General features: G+C 38.3%; 1 protein-coding gene across 7 annotated transcripts in view; it reads left to right on the forward strand.

The window, feature by feature from the left end:
- The window catches only part of BABAM2 (BRISC and BRCA1 A complex member 2), a 450,161-nt gene that overhangs the window by 239,825 nt on the left and 191,499 nt on the right, over positions 1-18,837 (forward strand). For all 7 annotated transcript variants that reach the window (XM_074395641.1, XM_003941529.4, XM_003941528.4 and 4 more), the window contains one exon: positions 2,447-2,556. In XM_074395641.1, the coding sequence (XP_074251742.1) occupies positions 2,447-2,556 (110 nt within the window). The remainder of the gene's footprint in view (positions 1-2,446; positions 2,557-18,837) is intronic.

Consider the following 18,837-nt stretch of genomic DNA (forward strand, 5'->3'; position numbering starts at 1 on the left):
TCTCGTCCCCCTCCTCACCCAGTTAGAAATAGAACAAGATAAAGAAAACTCCACTCTTATATCATGCCACTTAAAAATATATTCCAGAGGTATTACAAATCTACAATGTAAAAATAAAATTATAACAATATAAGATGAAAAACTAGAGAAATAGTTATGGAACCTCAGAGTTATTGACAGGATTTAACTCTGCAAAAACCTAAATTTTTTGTGATGGCCGAAGAGCCCTCAGATGAAGTAAAAAGTCAAAAAGAGAAAATAATTTTAGCATATGTGACAGAAAAGGGTTAAGAAAACTAATAACAGCAACAACAACAAAGACTAAGAACCTTAAAACAAGATGGATAATGGATTTGATCGGGAAATTTACAAAAGAAATGTGGATGACCAGTAAATAAGTAAAAGTTGCTCAGCCTCATTCATCAAATCTAAATAGAGATAGCATTTTCCAGATTTTAAAAAGAAGGACAATAGCCGTTGTTATCCGGTGATTCAGGATGAGGGAAAGTAGGCTTATACTCATACAAACTCATGGGTCCAAATGTGAGTTGTTTCAAAATTCTTAGAAAATAATCTGTCAAATTCTATTGAAATGTAAAATGTTCATAACCTTTGACCCAACAAGCTCAATTTTAGTTCTCTATTAAAAAATATAAGTCCCACTACTAACAGATGCATGTGTGCGCATGCACACACACACAGACACACATACAAAAGAATATTTATTGCAGCACTATCAAGTGGCTAAGAATTGTGAACAACCATGTGTATACATGTCACATTTGTGCATTTTACAGGCACAAGAGAATGCAGAACAAGGAGACTGAAGGTTTTGGAGTTGAGCAGGATGAGTGATGGCCAGCTTCCCAGGATGAAGGAAAAGAAAGGGTGGAGTGAGTTTTAGACAGACGAAAGAGGTTGTATTTGAGGTTCAAGATACAACGTCAAGCTCATGAGTAGTGAGTCTTAAAGTCTAGGTGTGACCCCTCCCTCTCTTGCTGCTGGTGTGGCCACTGTACCCTCCTGAGGATCTATAAACTGATTCAGAAATACAGGTCTGTTTTGGCCAGGTGCAGTGGCTCATGCCTCTAAGCCTAGCCCTTTGGGAGGCCAAGGCAGGGAGATCACGAGGTCAAGAGATCAAGACCATCCTGGCCAACATGATGAAACCCCGTCTCTACTAAAAAATACAAAAATTAGCTGGGTGTGGTGGTGTGCGCCTGTAGTTCCAGCTTCTATGGAGTCTGAGGCAGGAGAATTGCTTGAACCCGGGAGGGACAGAGGTTGCAGTCAGCCGAGATCACACCACTGTACTCCAGCCTTGCGACAGAGCGAGACTCCATCTCAATAAGTAAATAAATAAATAAGTGAAACATGTATATAGGTTCGTTCTTACCAGTCTCTATGAGTGAAAGATGTTAAGTGTTTAACATGTATTAAGTGATTAGTAATTAAGTGTTTAAAATTTTTACATTTGACTTGGAGTCACTACCAACCAAAAATAAATTATTAAGGGTTATTAAAATTTGGTATTCACAAATTTAAATCAATGTGTGCTACTAGATTTATTTTAATTCAGTATTTTATTCAGAAGTCTGGCAGACACTTGGTGCTTGGCAATAATCATAAAGCACATGCACATAGTTGTAAATTCCACAATTTTGATTCAGGATACTTCATCAGTGTATCATCAGTGTTGGCTTGAGTTGGTTATAATATTCAGTTGCTGCTATTCTTGCTTTTAAATTATAAATTATAATAAGTTTAGTTTTAGCATTATCAATTTAGTTTATTGTGTGTTATTTGGTTAACCTCACAATGTTTGTTGGTACGTACTTGGCTTAATAGTGTTTTGTCTTATAGTGTTCTTGTAACTAGACTTTTAAGACATGTATGTCTTGTGGTTCATAAGAGGATCATCCAGTATCATTTTGCCAGTGTAGATGTGTACCTAACCCCCTTGCCAGTTGCTTGTATGGTGACACGCTTCATGGTGACACGTTTCCTGGGAAATTTTGCTATTTAAATAACTTACAACACACTGTAAAGGTAGGTGTAAGAAAATTGCTGGATATTTGAATGTTTTTTGATGTTTTAGGATATAAATTATGTTTATAGTAACATGTTTACTGCAACTTAATTATATTTTTGCTGAATTCTTTGTTACCACCAGGTTCACTATCTACCTCCCACCCCCTGAATGTGGGAACAAGTGCGATAGGTGGAGGTCTTTTGCTTTGCTGTGGTGGATGTTGCTCAGAAAGTTTAAAAGCCATCCCTATAGAGGAGTGCGTAGGTGTGTGGAAAGGATGTGCTAAGCAGCTAAGCAAAAGTGGAATAAGGATAACTCACAGTCATGGCTTCAATGCCCATGGACTGTGAGCTTGTTACTGATAAGATGTTAGGAGAGCAGGTGCTGATGTTGTGTTTTCACTTCTTGTTTAAGGATGTAAATGAAGACCCTGGAGAAGATGTGGCCCTCCTCTCTGTTAGTTTCGAAGACACCGAAGCCACTCAGGTGTACCCCAAGCTGTACTTGTCACCTCGAATTGAGCAGTAAGTGTCATTAACATTAGGTAGCCTGGTGCTACTTCTTGCTAACCAATATGTCTCATTCTTTCTTTTGCCGCTCTTAAACTGTTAAATTTATTTCTCTTTATTGACTTTTGTTTCCTTAAAAGATTCATCATATTAAGAATTTGGCTTGCAGAGTAAATGCAGTTAGTACTTGCCACTACACCCTTTTGGTGAATGTTACTATGCAGTTAGTGACATGAATACTGCTGTACCTTTGTAGAGAGAGAAGAATAGACAGGCTGAGTCCAAAATTGGGACTCCCTTCAGATGTTCCCTTGAGTATGAATGGTTGTAGCCTATGGCGGGCTGCGAAATATCTGGCCCAGTTTCTTACATATTTGTAACTATTAGTGATATTTGTAAAACATAACTAGTCTCTTTAAAATATTTAGCCAAAACTTACTCAGAAGTTAGTAAAGCTAATGTTAAAAGTAGGTAGTTTAAAATGATAACTTGTTTTATTTTGCTGCATTAAAACAGCTGTATATAATTTTACACAACATTCAGGCTACATGGCAGAAGCAGTTTGATATTGCATTTGTGTTCTAACGAAGTAACTTTATTCATCAGTAATGAATTTTATAAGGCCTGGATTCACAGAGTGCTTATTGTGGGCTAAATGCTTTAGTAGCTTATTCTACTTCAAAGGAAGCTGAGGTTCATTGAAAATGGATTATAAGCAGATTTGGCTGGGAACTTCTTACAGGACAGATTTTTCATCAGCAGAGAGTTTTTACAGACTCTGATTGAAATGTATTATTAAACTTCTCTATGAGTCATTTAGTCACAGTTGGCTGATTTCTGTCTGTGAGTAGATGTGGTCACTATCTAGCATTCTTAGTAAAAATACTGAGCCATTTTTACCCCTTCTGACCTTGGTTGCTCTAATTTATGAATCATGGACACATGATCTTAAAAACTGATATACAGCTGTTTATACTCAAATAACGGGAGCTTATGAACATCAATAATCTATAGGCATTCTCTTGTTTATGTATGTATCTGACACAGCGCCTAGAACAGGATTTTACAGTAGCAGGCACTCAATGAATGTTTAATTTTTGTTTTGAGACAGGGTCTCACTCTGTCACCTAGGCTGGAGTGTAGCAGCCTGCTTATGGCTCACTGTAGCCTCGACCTCCTGAGCTCAAGTGATCATCCTACCCCACCCTCCCAAGTGGCTAAGACTCCAGGTGCCACCATGCATGGCTAATTTTTTAATTTTTATTTTTGTAGAGACAGGGTCTCCCTATGTTGCCCAGGCTGGTCTCCAACTCCTGGGCTCAAATGATTCTCCTGCCTCAGCCTCCCAAAGAATGTTTTATCTTTCTTTTTTTTTTGGACGGAGTCTCACTCTGTCACCCAGACGGTAGTGCAGTGGTGCAATCTTGGCTCACTGCAACCTCCACCTTCTGGGTTCAAGTGATTCTTGGGTTTTAACCTCCCAAGTAGCTGGAACTACAGGCTCAAGCCACCACATTTGGCTAATTTCTTTTATTTTTAGTAGACACAGAGTTTTGCCATGTTGGCCCCGCTGGTCTCAAAATCCTGACCTCAAGTAATCTACCCGCCTCAGCCTCCCGAAGTACTGGGATTACAGGCATGAGCCACTGTGCCTGGCCCAAAGAATGTTTTATTATTTTTTAATTGAAAATGCTGACCCATATTATTAAGCGATCAATGGGTACCAGAGGCAATAGAATGACGTGGCATAAGGCAAGGACGTTGAGTTAAGCAAATCTGGTTTAATCCTGGTTCCTGCCACTCACCAGCTGGCACAAAATATAACTTCTCTGAGCTTGTTTCCTCAGTCATAAAATAGACATAATAATACCTATTTCATAGTGTTGTTTTCAGGATTATATTAATCCTGTTCATAAAGCATTAATCATAGTGCCTGGCACTATAGCAAACACTCAGCAAGTAGTAGCCATGAATGATATTATTATTGATATAGTTCATAGGAGAAGAACAAGTGAGTGTTTAGCAGGGATGAGTTGGGGCAGAAAAGGAGAGGATGGGTAGATAAGGGAGCAAGTACTAATTGTAGCATAGCCACTCATTGTGTAACTAATGAGTTAAATTACAAAGGTGCTTTGGTGATGAGAAAAGAGTTAATTTAACAATTGCAAGATGTAGGTAATATGAATATATTAGTTAAGCTGCAGGCAATAATTTGCCAGCTCAGAAAAGCATTTGTTCCAGCAGCTAGGTTGTTTTCCTTGGAAATTACTATACCTAATTTGCAGATAAACTTGCTAATAAAATATTCTCACTCTAAAAATCTAAGATGTGTGGGAAATGATTGGGGCAGGGTATATTTTTAAAATAATTTTTCCTATCTCTGAAGTCCAGCTTTCTCATGCTTTTCCTCCCTCTTTATGTTAAGAACTCTACACAGCATATCGTTCTAGATCATTTTTCTGTTACTTCCCCTCATATACTGTTTACTTCAGCCAGACCTGAGCACTTGAAGTTTTTTTACATTGCCAGCACTCTCTTGCCTCTGTGCCTTTGCTAAAGCGGTTCCTTCCATGTACAGGGCCCTTCTTTAACCCCCACTTCCTGTTGAAATACCGCACGTTTTCTAAGGCCTTATTCAAATGCTTCTCTACCAACCATTTTCCCTGAGGACGATTAGTCTAGCCTTCCCTGGAGCTCTTTGTAACACTGAATTTATATTAATCTTATAATCTATATTTATATTATAATTTAGCCATCATAGCATTCATTGTTGATACGGATTTTTAAAAATATTTTGCTGAATTGCAAGCTACTCATTGAGGTGAGGAACAAGTCTTCTTTAATGCCTTGCATAAATACAATGCACAGTTACCGATTACCTGATTGGCAGTCTTCTAGGTTAATAAGTAGTTCTCACCAAAATATTGGAAAATGCCTCACTGATAGGTCTTTACTTTTCCTGGTTGATACAAATTCACTTGGTAGAACTATGTATATAAATACCAAAACAAAATACCAAACATTCTTATATCTTTAAGTAGAAGTTTTCAAAATGAGATTTTAGAGAAAGATGAACATGAAAAAAGTAAACTTGGGGTATGATTTCTGTAAGGGCTTAGATATTTGCTAAAGTTATTAATACTTTTGGTTAATTCTTCCAGAGTTCATAGCTTAGAACAGACATAATGCCATGTCAGGAAGGCCATAGTCATGGGATAGGTTTTGAGAACAGACTGTGCTAAGCTCTCATTTGTTTTTTGTGTTTTATACTAACTTGTCAACTCTTCGCTATCCAAGCATTGATTATAGACTCGGAGAGTTCTTTCAGGAGTAATGGGAAAAGCATCCCATGTGGACCCGCCCAAAGCCAATGTCAGACTCTTGCCCTAGCTGAGGCTTGTACTCTTTTTGGCTTCTGCTATGGCTCTTTCTAGGAAGTCCCAAGCCCCATGCAGTACATTTGACAGGAAGAGGCTCAGGGGAGACCAACAGCCCCATCCACACTGGGTAGAAATTATCAAGAGAAGGCTTGCATTCCCACCATCTCCACCATGGGCATAGAAAGATATGGGCCTGGGAGGAACCCCATTCCAGTCTGTCTCTCTGTTCCAGCTCATCAATGCAGTAGGCAAAGATATTATACTCACATTAACTAGTCCCAGCAATAGGAAAAGAAAAAGGCTACTTCTGGGTCTTGTTATCTTATGTAGGAGAAGATATCGATTTGTTGTACCCTAAAAAGACTCCAAATTAGACATTCCTGACAATAGGGAACATCTGTCAGATTGATTGTATTCTAATGTATTCCCAAATGTATTCTAATTTGATGAAGCTCTGAAATGTGATTGCACTCTGAAGTCTGTTTGCCCAGGGTCCTGGAATAGTTGTCTGGTGTCTCTGGCAGTCCTGCCGCACATGGCTGCCTGCCCTTATCCTGCTTAGATGCATATTCTTCCCAGTCCCCAACTGTGCATTTCTATGGCTTGCAGAGTAAGTGCTTCTGAGAAGAACTTTGTGTTCTTGCACAAGGGACATTTATGAAATAAACATATTTCTGGCTCTATACATTTGTTTTCCAAGGGAGCAAAACCAATCAGTTGAATTAGACACTAAGTTCTGTTCATTAAAAAAAAAAAAAAAAAAAAGGTCTGGTGAGTAATAAAAAAAAAAAGCTAGTAGTCAGTGATGCAAATTAGATTTTGGTTGAATATTAGAAAAGGGGAAAAAATAGTTTCTAAACCAGTTGCTTTTTTTTTTTTTTTTCCTGGCAGAAAAGCTGTGAGTTTTAAGGTTACATCATCAGAGCTGGCGTGAAACATGCTCTACCTTTCCCTCTTTCCCAGACGGTTGGCAGTTGTAGTAGTGAAACCAGAGGTTATATGGGCATAGGAGTCTGCATAGCACTCTTTTCCGAAAGGTGTGGGCCCTTTTCTTGGCTTGAGCCACTTTGTGGGAGTGGTTTGAAGACAACCAGCTTCCTCATTCCCTGTGCTGTTCCCACTTGGTGCATAAAAAGAGGACGTCAGCCCTGAGGCAGACCAGGTGGCATCTTTCACAAGTACAGAATTTGTTTTTAGAACTTTTTGTTAAGTTACATCTGCCTTGGAAATGAGTACTCAAAACTTACCAGCCCACAAATGCTCACTATTAGTGAGGCCTGTGTACCTGCCATAGGCATGTTTGTTCTCTCAGGCAACAGGAACCCAATGAGAATTGACCACGTGTGAGGCCATTTACTGGGTGCTCCAGAGGCTGTCAGCATAAATGAAATGTGGCTCATTCCCTTAATTTCCTTATAGTAAGGGGAATAAGAACAAATACGGCAAGTTGCAACTTGTGGTCTAATAGAAAAGGCATTTTAATACATGGCATCAGAAGTCCCCTGTTCCTTCACTTATTGGCTGGCAGTCTTGGCTTCAGTTAACCTTTTTGAGCTTCATTTCATCTTCTGTGAAGAGGAATAAATCTGTTTCAGTTTCACGTACTCCAAGTGGCAAGGTAGAAGAAAAGGCCCTACTGTAGTGCCTGCCCATGGTTGATGCTTAGTTAGTGCTCCTTGAGAAAATACGTATTAAGTACTATAAGAGTTCAGGAGAGTGGGAGATCACATTTCCATTTGACTTGGTAGAGAGGGAGCTTTGGAAGATTATGGAAAGACTGGCTTTTCTAGAGATTAAATATGCTATACTATAATAATAACAGATATGTATTTGTTTAGTACTTTAAAATATTTAAACTGCTTTTTATTTTACCATCCCATCTGATCCTTATGATAGTATGCCTATCATGTGTTTTATAATACAGCTTTTTTCTTCTGTCACTTGGAGTTTTTAAATCCTTCCATGTCTCCTTCACTGCTTGTACCTCATTTTTTCAGCCCATTAAATTACGCTAAACTGTGCTTCCTGTGATTACATCTCTAGACACTTTTGTGGCATTGCCTGTGTGTGGATGACCTACAGATCCCCATTTCTAATCTCAACTTTTCCCTCTGCTTACAGATCCACTTTTTTAACCACTGGATGGGTATGTCTATCTGTGTGTTCAGTTGACATTTCAAATTCAAAGGGCCTAAAACCAAACTCATCATTACCCCAGTAAGCTGATGTTTCTTCTTTACAGCCTGTGTTTATTCATGACACTCTTGTCTTCTTGGTGCCCAGATGGTACATCTTAAAGGCATTGACCGTACCTCATGCCCCTCTTAGCCAGCCAGTTGTTTTATGCTAAAAACCCCCTCTCCACAAGTCTCTGAGTCTTGTCATTCCTATGTCATTAACTAGTTCAGTCTTTCAGTTGCCATGGCTCCTGAGGGGCACTTGACTTCTAGTTTCTTCCTATTTCTGTTTATCCATGTGGAACTGTCACTGTCTTCTGAAGTAAATTCCAGTCTTGTAATGTCCTTGCTCAGAAGCTTCAGTACCTCTCAGTTGCCAAGTGAAGTAAGTGCACAGCTTTCCATCTGGCATTTAGAGTCCGTGTTGCAGGTCCTGCTCACTTTTTCACCCCAGGCTGGACTCTATGTGTATCCTGTTTTCCAGTCAAACTGATAATTTTGTGATTTCCTGAACACACCTTGTATTTTTTTCACTTCTATACCTTGCTCAGGCTATTCCTTAGACCAGAACAATTTATTTACCTCCCTCGCAGTTCTGTCAAAGTTCTGTCCACGTTCTTGGATTTTCTCAGTCACCACCCCCTCCATGGAACTTTTTCTGACCACCACTGCCTGCCTCCACACCACACTTTTCTCCTTCTGTGTATGTGCCTCCTTTGTCATATTACCTCCCTGGACTCTAAACTCCTTAAGGTTTGGGCCTCTCTTCCATCAGTTGAGGGATGGTGAGCCATAGCCCGTCTTTGGCCAAGCCGCCCTCCCCAGGCCCCTGCGCAAGCTCAGCCACAGTCTCCATCAACAGGACTGGCTGGAGAGGCAGAAAGCTGTGACACTATGTGCATGTTAAGGCAGTGAGTTTTCACTGTCATTTCTTGTTACTGTGCTTTGTGGGTAGCCAGGAGGATAGTTTCCTTTATGGTCGCTTGTGTAGGTTTCTGAGAGGTAGAACTCTATTTCATAAGCGTGGTTTATCAGCTAAATCCTGGAGGTGGAATATGACTTTGATCTCTTGTGACCTATGTGACCTAATGTAGTCCTGTTGGCGTCTCCAACCTCCCCCTCCCCTACCTTTACCCCACAGCATGCCTGGCAGCAAACATGGTCTGGTCTCTTGGAACATTTGGATAGCCTGGGATCTACAAAGGCTGGGATAAAGTGAAACTTGGATAACGGACTTAGGGAAAGGGTGTGGGGAACAGAAAATTAAAATAATATTACTTAAAATTATGGGTAAGGATTTTAAGTTTAGATAAATAGCATCAAATTCATTTTTTAAAAGCAATAAGCAATTTCAGTATATTCAATATATTGGTATATGTGATTTTATTTACCACCAAATTTGATAACAAAATGGAAAGTTTTCATTTTAGATGCTTAAAAGATTTTTAGAACAATTAGAAAAATTGTATAACTAACACAGATAAATTTTAAAGAAAAAAATTCTTGCCTTAAAAAAAAAAAATTCCACATCGTTCATCTCAAAAAAGAGACCTTCCAGATCTCTTAGCTGATTTCGTGTCAGGATTTAAGTAATAGGACTTAATAGTAAACAGGGTTTAATTTAGCCTTACTTGTGTTTACTTGAGTCACGGAGATAATCCTATAATAAATATTGTGCTCCTGGAGAGTTTTTTCTTTTCTCCTTTGATAAATATACGGTTCTGAGTATGCTAAGAGAGCCAGCTATCAGGAGAAGATATGTGTTTGGTTTTGGTAGAGAGAGCTGTCTTATCCTCTAGGGACTTGAGATGTTCGTTTTACTAGTCTGGGAGGAGGGCCAAAAGGGTTCTTCGTGACTTAGAATGGAATTCTGAAAAGTAAGTTCAGCAAGTTTTCATTAGTGAGTTTGGCCTTTTGTCTTGCCTGTGCCTCCTGAAAGATCAAGAGCTCAGCCTTTGCTTTGAAATATTACAAAAAAGAACCAGAACAGAATTTAGTTGGGGGAGAAAATCAATCAGCCCCAAAATACCATATTTTTGGAAACATTCTGGTGTAGAACTCCCACCTCCCTAGCCACTTAAGTTAGTGATATCTCAGTGTTTTTATCTAGCTTCCTTTTTAGGCAGAAAATACACATTTAGAAAGAAGATGTATATAAATCTGTGATAACTCAAATCTCACTGGTATATGTTTCTTAAACTTGTTTGACCCTTAAGTTCTGTCTTAAATTTATTTTCAGTCTTGGGGAAGTTCTGTGCCTTATTTCTCTTAAATGCTATACTCCTCTCTATAGCATAATAATTAGTCTGAAGCTATAAGATATACTGTATCTTAATTTAAAAAATCAGGCCTAACACCTTTCTGAAAAACATCTCAAGGGTTTTGTGCAGACTTTTTTTTCTGCTATGAAGATGAGAAATTCATGATTTCCAGTTTAACACTATTTCTTAACAGCAAAGCTCTTCACACCGATCATTACTGTTTTATGCAGTTGCTGTTCATTTATATTTATTCACAAGTAGGGAAACATTCCTCAGTGGAAGGTCTGAGATGCAAAGTGGTAGTTAACAAAAACATTGAGCAAAGAAATCAGAAAGTGGAAGGCAAAATGCCCTCAGGAAGTCCCAGAACTGATGGACGATATCAACCTTCAGATTGAGAAAGCACAGTGAATCTCAAACAGGCCAAATAAAAAGAAATTGACACCGAGACATACCATAATAAACTGTAGAACACCAGAGATTAAAAGTACCCAAAGTTGACACATTATGTTTAAAGAAATAGCAGATTGACACAGACCTCTTTGAAAATCTAGTGAGAACCATAGACTTCACCCCAGAAAAATATGTAGCCATAAAAAGTTTAAATATAGTTTGGAGAATAGCACACCTTCCCCTAAAGCCAATTCATAAACCTCATTTAAGGATCTATGTTCTACATTTCACTTCTGCATTTTTAATGTCTTCCATATTGTCTCAAACTAGAATAGTCACTCTGTCTTCATATCTAATATTTAAAGTGTAAATTATCATCTAACACTTCCTGTCTTCCCATTCCCCAAATCTACAGTTCTCCCATGTTCTTTATTTTCATTAATGGCTTTACCCTCCTTCTAATGACCCTAGCCATGAAACCCAGGCACCCTACTTTTGACCTCTTGCTATTGCTTCCCGTATCTAATCAAATACCAGTTAATTTTGCTTGCATGTCATCTCTCATGTTCATCTCCTCACCCTTGCCCCAGCCTGTTTCAAGCCTCTAGGTATCTTAGTCTTTGCTAGATTAATCTTAATAAAACAGAGCTTGATCCACGTCACTTCCTTGTTTCAACAGCCTTTATGCCTCTTTGCAGGACAGACCATGCGGGAAAACTGCATGCAATGTTGTCCTCTTTGAGAAGCCTCAGTGCCCACCACACTCACTGCCTGCTGTGGGCCATGTGTCCCAGATACCTGAGCCATAGGTAGTAGAACCAGGGATAGGTAGTCTTGGGAATTCTTAATTTAGAGGAAGTGTAACTATGTTTAAAATTTTTATTCAGACGGGTGCAATGGCTCACACCTGTAATTCCAGCATTTTGGGAGGCCAAGGACAGCAGATCATGAGGTCAAGAGATCGAGACCATCCTGGCCAACATGGTGAAACCCTGTCTCTGCTAAAAATACAGAAATTAGCTGGGCATGATGGTGCATGTTTGTAGTCCCAGCTACTCAGAAGGCTGTGGCAGGAGAATTGCTTGGACCTGGGAGGCAGAGGTTTCAGTGAGCTGAGATCGCCCCACTGCACTCAAGCCTGGCGAAAGAGCGAGACTCCATCTCAAAATAAAAAAAATTTTAAAAAATTAAAAAAAAAATCAACACCTAGTGTTTTGTAGCAAGAGAACTCTAGATTATCCAGTTAGCCATATTGCTAGATGTCTTTCTGTATTGTGTCTTGATGATTCCAGTTTTCTACAAGGATTCACTAATTGACTGGGATTGCAGATGTGATCTCAATGACATTCTAGAGATATTCTAGCTGTGTAGCTGTTGAAACACTTTCCTGTTTTTCTTTACTTCTCATGGTTTTATATTAAACTTCTGTCCTTTGAGATAACTTACCTGAGCTACTGACATCTCTCAACAGGACTATTGACTGGTCTCCCTGCATCTCCTTTTTCCCCCACTTCAGTCTAGTTGCCACATTACAGACAGAGTGACCTTCTTAAAACACACATCTGAGCTATCATTCTCTTTTAAAAACAGCATTTATGACTTTTCTTTGTAAATGATCACTCATCAGCTTTATCCAGCTCAGTGCTTTTCCTGTATCTCTCAGGCATATTATTATTTTTTCCTACCTATATGTCTTCTGTCATCAAGTTCTAGCATTTATTTCTTTGTACTATCTTAAAGTCTGAACTCTTAAGTATTTAATTCCTCCTATGCTGTTGTTCCAGTGACTTTCCCCATCAATCCTTTATGTCAAACACTTCATGGAAGTAGAAACCAATGTATAAAACAGGTAGCTTCAGGTTATAAAGCAGATGGTTATCAACACTCTGAGACCATTATTCCAATATCTTCCAAGTATGAGGACCTTTTATTAATGTCAAAACTTTTAATATGCGGATGGGAGACGGGCTTGACTACAAAGAGGCAGCACAAGGCAGCTTTTTTTTAGAATGGAGAATTATTCTCTGTTGTCACGGTGAATATACAACTCTGTCAAAACCCATAGAACTGTATATCACAAAGAGTGAATTTTACTATGGATAAAAAATAAATTTCAAAAACATTTCATAGCTTTTTAGAGTTAGAAGTAATACTTTTAGCATTTCATATTAATGAATGAATTCAAAATGCCTTTTAAATATACATGTATTTTTAAATCACAACAGTATGAGTATATATTTGAAAGATGAATACATATATATGTATATATGCACGTATTATCTATGTGCTGTGCATATGTGAGGATATATACACTTGTGATACATGTGTATAAATGATACATGTAATTATGTATGTGTGTATACATATATGTATGCATTGTCTTAGTTTGGCCTGCCATAACAAAATACCATAGCCTGGATAGCTTAAATGGTAGCATTTCATTTCTCACAATGTGGTTGCTAAAAAGTTCCAGATCAGCTAGGCGTGGTGGCTCACACCTGTAATCCAAGCACTTGGGAGGCCAAAGCAGGCAGATCATGAGGTCAGGAGTTCAAGAAAAGCCTGGCCAACATGGTGAAACCCTGTCTCTACTAAAAATATAAAAATTAGTCAGGCATGGTGACACATACCTGTAATCCCAGCTACTGGGGAGGCTGAGTCAGGAGAATCGCCTGAAACCGGAAGACGGAGGTTGCAATGAGCCAGGATTGCACTGCACTCCAGCCTGGGTAACAAGAGCGAAACTCCGTCTCAAAAAAAAAAAAAAAAAAAAAAAAAGAAGTTCCAGATCAAGATGCTAGTATATTTATTTGGTGTCTGGTGATGACCCTTTTCCTAGCTTGCAAATGGCCACTTTCTTGCTGTATCCTCATACAGTAGAGTGGAAGCCTCACTCATATCTTTCACTGAAGAAAAATGAGCCTTTCACTCATATCTCTTCTTTTTCCTATAAAAGTACTAATCCCATCATGGGGACTCTACTCTCATGACCTTATCTAAACCTAATTACCTTCTAAAGGCTCCACCTCCTAATACTATCACATTGGGGGTTAGGATTTCAACATGTGAATTTTGGGGGTGCAAACATTCAGTTCGTAACATACACCCATATGTATATGTGTGTAACACACACACACAGAACATTTATTCAGTCTTCAAATAATGCTTGGTGTGTAATAGTTTAGTAAACTTGTTCTAGCAACCTTAAAGCCCCAAGATGCCATGAAGCCAACAGATTGGGAACATTTGTTACAAAGGATGTGTAATAAATGATCATTTTTCTAAGAATTCTATTGTTCATATATTGATATTTGCTTAAGTAAGAGCACACTTTTAACTTTTTTCTTGCTCTAATAGCTAACATACTTATGATGTTAGAAAGCAGTTTTTACCCCTATTATAACAGAATGAGAAATTCATGAACATCTCTCCTATTCTGTTGCCTCCCCACCACACATAAACACTTAGGTTTCCTAATTTAGTTCGTGGTGGGGACAGAAGAAGGAATCGGCTCTAGAGTATTGAGACCAACACTTTGGAGCTTTCCTCTTGTGTTAGGACCGTGAACTCTTTAAGCTCATATTGTTCAGAGCACTGGTTCTTCCACGGTCCCTGGCTCTCAGATTTTCAACAATTTTCTCATATCTGTATGTTTCTGTATAGACAATGATCAATGAAATTGGTCTGTTGTATTAATCAAGTATCATTTACTTAGTTTTCAGGGCAGAATATCGATGTGGATGGGGAGTATGTCAGGTCGGTTTTTAAAATAAAGTTGTTCTGCTTCATCTTTCCTGTAAAAGTTATATGTTATGTTATGTCCACAGCATGGTTTCAGAGGGTAATTATTTAGTATCCAAAGTAATGATATGGTTCTTGATTACAAGTTTGGTGTAAGTAGGTAGTGACTAAGGCTCTTAATGTGTAAAATTCATATATAAAGTGGAACTCTTTACACTGTTGTTGTTGGAGGAAAGGTCTAACATCAATGTTTTCAGATTTTACTGTGTGAAGTTTTATTAAAGAGCATATAATTTGATCCTGGTATGTCTGATTGGAGTCCCATAATATAAGGACTAATGATCATATTGGAGTTTTTCTAGACTTGTTAAAATTCAGACACGCTGTCTTTCACTAGGAACACTAATGACTTAATTAATGGGGAAGCCTTAAGTTTAAAACAAAACAAATGATGGGTTAACATAATATCGTAAATAGGACCATAAGAGGGAATGAACCTCCTGTCTGTGAACAGTATCTTTTATAGAAAGCTTTAACAAAATAGAGGTCATTTTTGAAAAAGCCTGAAATCTACCTTGGCAAATTTCAGCTGAACCAAACCATTAATTTGAAGAAGTTATACATATCAGTGGAAAATTTACTTTACTGACAACCTTTTTTTTCCCTAAATGCAAAGAACTTTCCCTCTCACTTTTTAATCCCTCCCCTCCCTACTCCACCCCAGTCTTTAAAAAGTATGATGTCAGATTGAGTTGCTTTGTGCCAAGTTTTTATCCTGGAACAGATTTTTATAGCCATGTTTCTCTGAGAAAAGGAGTTTATGACCAAATGGTGATAACACTTCCATGTTTTCATTTCCTCCTCTGACCTAGTACTTTTTTCCTAACTTTAACTTTGTCAGAGCTTAGCACAACCAATTTAATGTGTTTTAAAGCTAAAGAAAATTATTTTGAGAGCTTTTAAGGATTCATTAACTATAATATCATCATATATTATTCCTTAAAAAACAGATTATGGAGCATGATATTTTAAAATTTTTAGATTTTCGTGTTCATTCAATATGAAAACCCTTCAGAATGTTTGTGTGTAGATAGATATTTTGGTGATTGATCTTTATTATTTCCACTCTGTTAGAGTTGTTCACCAGTGACTATTCATTTACTTTTTTCAAACTCTTTCTTAAAAGTCTAGATAGATTTGGCCTTGTAATTTAATGTTAAGAGTGAAACTGGTGGAAGCAACTGAAATGGTTGTCAGTAGGGAAACAACCTAATTATCCATTGACAGATGAATGGGTAAAGAAATAAATATATATATCACAATGAACTAGTATTCAGCCTTAATAAAGGAAATGTGGATGAACCTGGAAGACATTATGTTAAGTGAAATAAGCCAGACATAGACAGAAAAATACTGCATGATCTCACTTATATGTGGAATCTAAACAAAATGTCAAATACATAGAAACAGAGAGTACAACAGTGGTTACCGGGATGGGGAAGAAGTAGGGAGAAGTAGATCAAAGAATACAAACTTGCAGTTATACAGGATGAATAAATGTAGAGATTGGATATACAGCATGAGGACTATAGTTCATAGTGTTATATTGTATACTGCAAATTTGCTAAGAGAGTGTATTTTAGGTGCTTTTACACACACAAACACAAAAGTAACTATGGAAGGTGATGAATATATTGTTTTACTATAGTAATTATTTTACAATGTGTATGTTTATCAAAAACGTCATGTTGCATACCTTAAATATATACAATTAAAATGAAAAACCTAAACGTCTAAGCCAGGCGTCCCCAAACTTTTTACACAGGGGGCCAGTTCGCTGTCCCTCAGACTGTTGGAGCCACATACTGTGCTCCTCTCACTGACCACCAGTGAAAGAGGTGCCCCTTCCTGAAGTGCGGTGGGGGGCCAGATAAATGGCCACAGGGGGACGCATGCGGCCCGTGGGCCGTAGTTTGGGGATGCCTGGTCTAAGCCATAGTGACTGTTTCTATAGGAAAATCTATGTATGTGGATGTGGGTACAGATGCTGGATACTACTAATGGCTAATACCAATGAACGCTCACGTCATATGTGTTAAGTGCTCTATTCCTGTTTGCTCATTCAGTTCTCACAACAACCCTATGAGGTTGTTTGTCACTAGTGCCCCCATTTTATAGATGACAAAACAGAGAGAGTCAGAAATTTGCCTGAGTCACGTATCTAGCAAGTGGTGGTACCACCATTTGAATCTAAGCAGTTTGACTCTGACAGAATTAACGGTAGAAGTCTAAGGGAAGCCCTATTGGTAATGTTTTAATTGGGGGCAAGGGGGGTGAATCTAGGCATTTTAATGAGAAAATTAGAATTACTTGTTTTAAAAACTTGTTTAATTAGAATTACTTGTTTTAAAAAATTAAAGTGATTAGCTTGGAAGAAATTTACTAGATATTTACAAAGTTATTAATGACATATGCTCTTTTTGATGGAACCTCCATTCTACATTCCAGTGGAATGAATGTTATTGTTTGCAGGACTGCTGAACATTTGGTAGTTGTCTGAAGTACTATGCTGTAATCTGCCTCATCTACCACATGGTTTCTCAACTTTAGCACTATTGACTATTTTGGACTAGGTAATTCTTCTTTGTTGAGGGGCTCTCCTATTCGCTGAGGGATGTTTAGCAGCATCTCTGGCCTCTACACACTATCTTGATTAGAATTCTTGTCTACTTCCCACCCTCATCGTACTTTAAAGTTTTTTCATGTGCATATTCAGCATTTTCTACATTAGATCATTTATGTCCCTGATAGAAGATCCAAATTGCCACTTCTTAGTCTCATTTCATTTAAAAATACAAATTATAAACCTAAAATAATTGGTACAGGATTCATATCCAAAATAAAGAACTCTTTAAAATTAAGAAAATGGCAAAGAATCTGATAGAAAGTGAGCAAAAAACCATGAACATGTTTCACAGACAAGGAAATACAAGTGGTGAATAAAGTATGAAAAGATACATCATCAGTGAGGCCACCATAAAATGTTGAGTGGCTGGAACTATTGAGTGACTCTGGATGTTGCTCAGTCTCTTGGATCTTAAGGCCAAACTGGGCTTTTGGTCAGAACTGGAGGCCTAGGGGGTCTTCAGCCTCCTAGCGAATCCATTCTAATCCCGACTTGGATCTTAATCTGTAGAACTCTCATGTATAACATTTTCAGCTATTTCTAGGAATTAAAAACAAACAAACAAACAAACAAAAACCTTTTCAGTTCAGTTCAGATTTAAAGGTGTTCAGGGCCCCTGAAGGGAGTGCTGGAATTAAGGAAGTTTTCTGAATACGGGAGATGGTCCTAAACCTGAAATTAGACTAGGAGCAGAACAGAGTAGGGTCTGGAGGATCTGCCTGTCCCCGACCTAAAATTCAGTAGCCTTTCTGGAGATCTGACATGAGAGATTTTTGTACTTAATGACTGCCCTCTACATAATCACTAACTACTGGCATGTAAGTCAGAAAATCTAGGTTAGTTGCAGAGTGAAAAGGAGGCCTACGTAGTTCCTTACTTTGGGCCACAAGGTTCTGACCTCTAAGGTTACAGTAGGCGCCATGATAGGTTTACTCTCCCAAGCCCAAGAATAGAGCCTCTGTTCATACTGTGCTGTCTTGTCTTAGAAAGTCAAGTTGCTTCCTTCTGCATTTTGACAACTCATTTTTAATGTTCTTTTACATCGTTTGCTTAAGTTTACCGCCCCCCCCCTTTATTTTTTGTTTTAAAGAAGTAAGGACAAGTAACAAGAAATACATTTAAAAATTTATAATTTTTCCCTTTAGAAAATTCTTTCAATAATAGGACACATGTCTCAACGTGGATGTTACACTCATTTTGTTTTGTGATTTGGTCCAGTGCAGTCTGGGACATTTGGCATCCATGGTCCTTGTCTGCTGGATGAATGACCCCTTAGGGATTGAGACTGCTTAATATACCTCCCTACATTTCATATACCCCCTAATGGGGTATTATCACCCCAACTGAAAAAGAAGGTAGTACCTTCTTTTGCTTTGAGTTCCAGACTGTAATCTGAACCCCTTGTTCAAGGTTGAGAATCTTATTTCTGTTCTTTGAAGAGATTTCTAAGAATACCAGAAATACTTTACTCTTATTCTGTGGTTGTGTGACCCATTACTTTCAGATCAAGATCTCATCTCTTGGAATACTGTGTACTGCAGAAACAGTATCGCATCGCTCAGTCTGGCACACTTGAGGTTTGGCTCTCCCGTTCCCTGGCCCCTTCCCTGATACAATGCCCTTTGAATTGGCTCCACAGAGGCATGTGCTTTGGTGCT

This window comes from Saimiri boliviensis, chromosome 1 (assembly GCF_048565385.1).
Source record: "Saimiri boliviensis isolate mSaiBol1 chromosome 1, mSaiBol1.pri, whole genome shotgun sequence".
NCBI lineage: Eukaryota > Metazoa > Chordata > Mammalia > Primates > Cebidae > Saimiri > Saimiri boliviensis.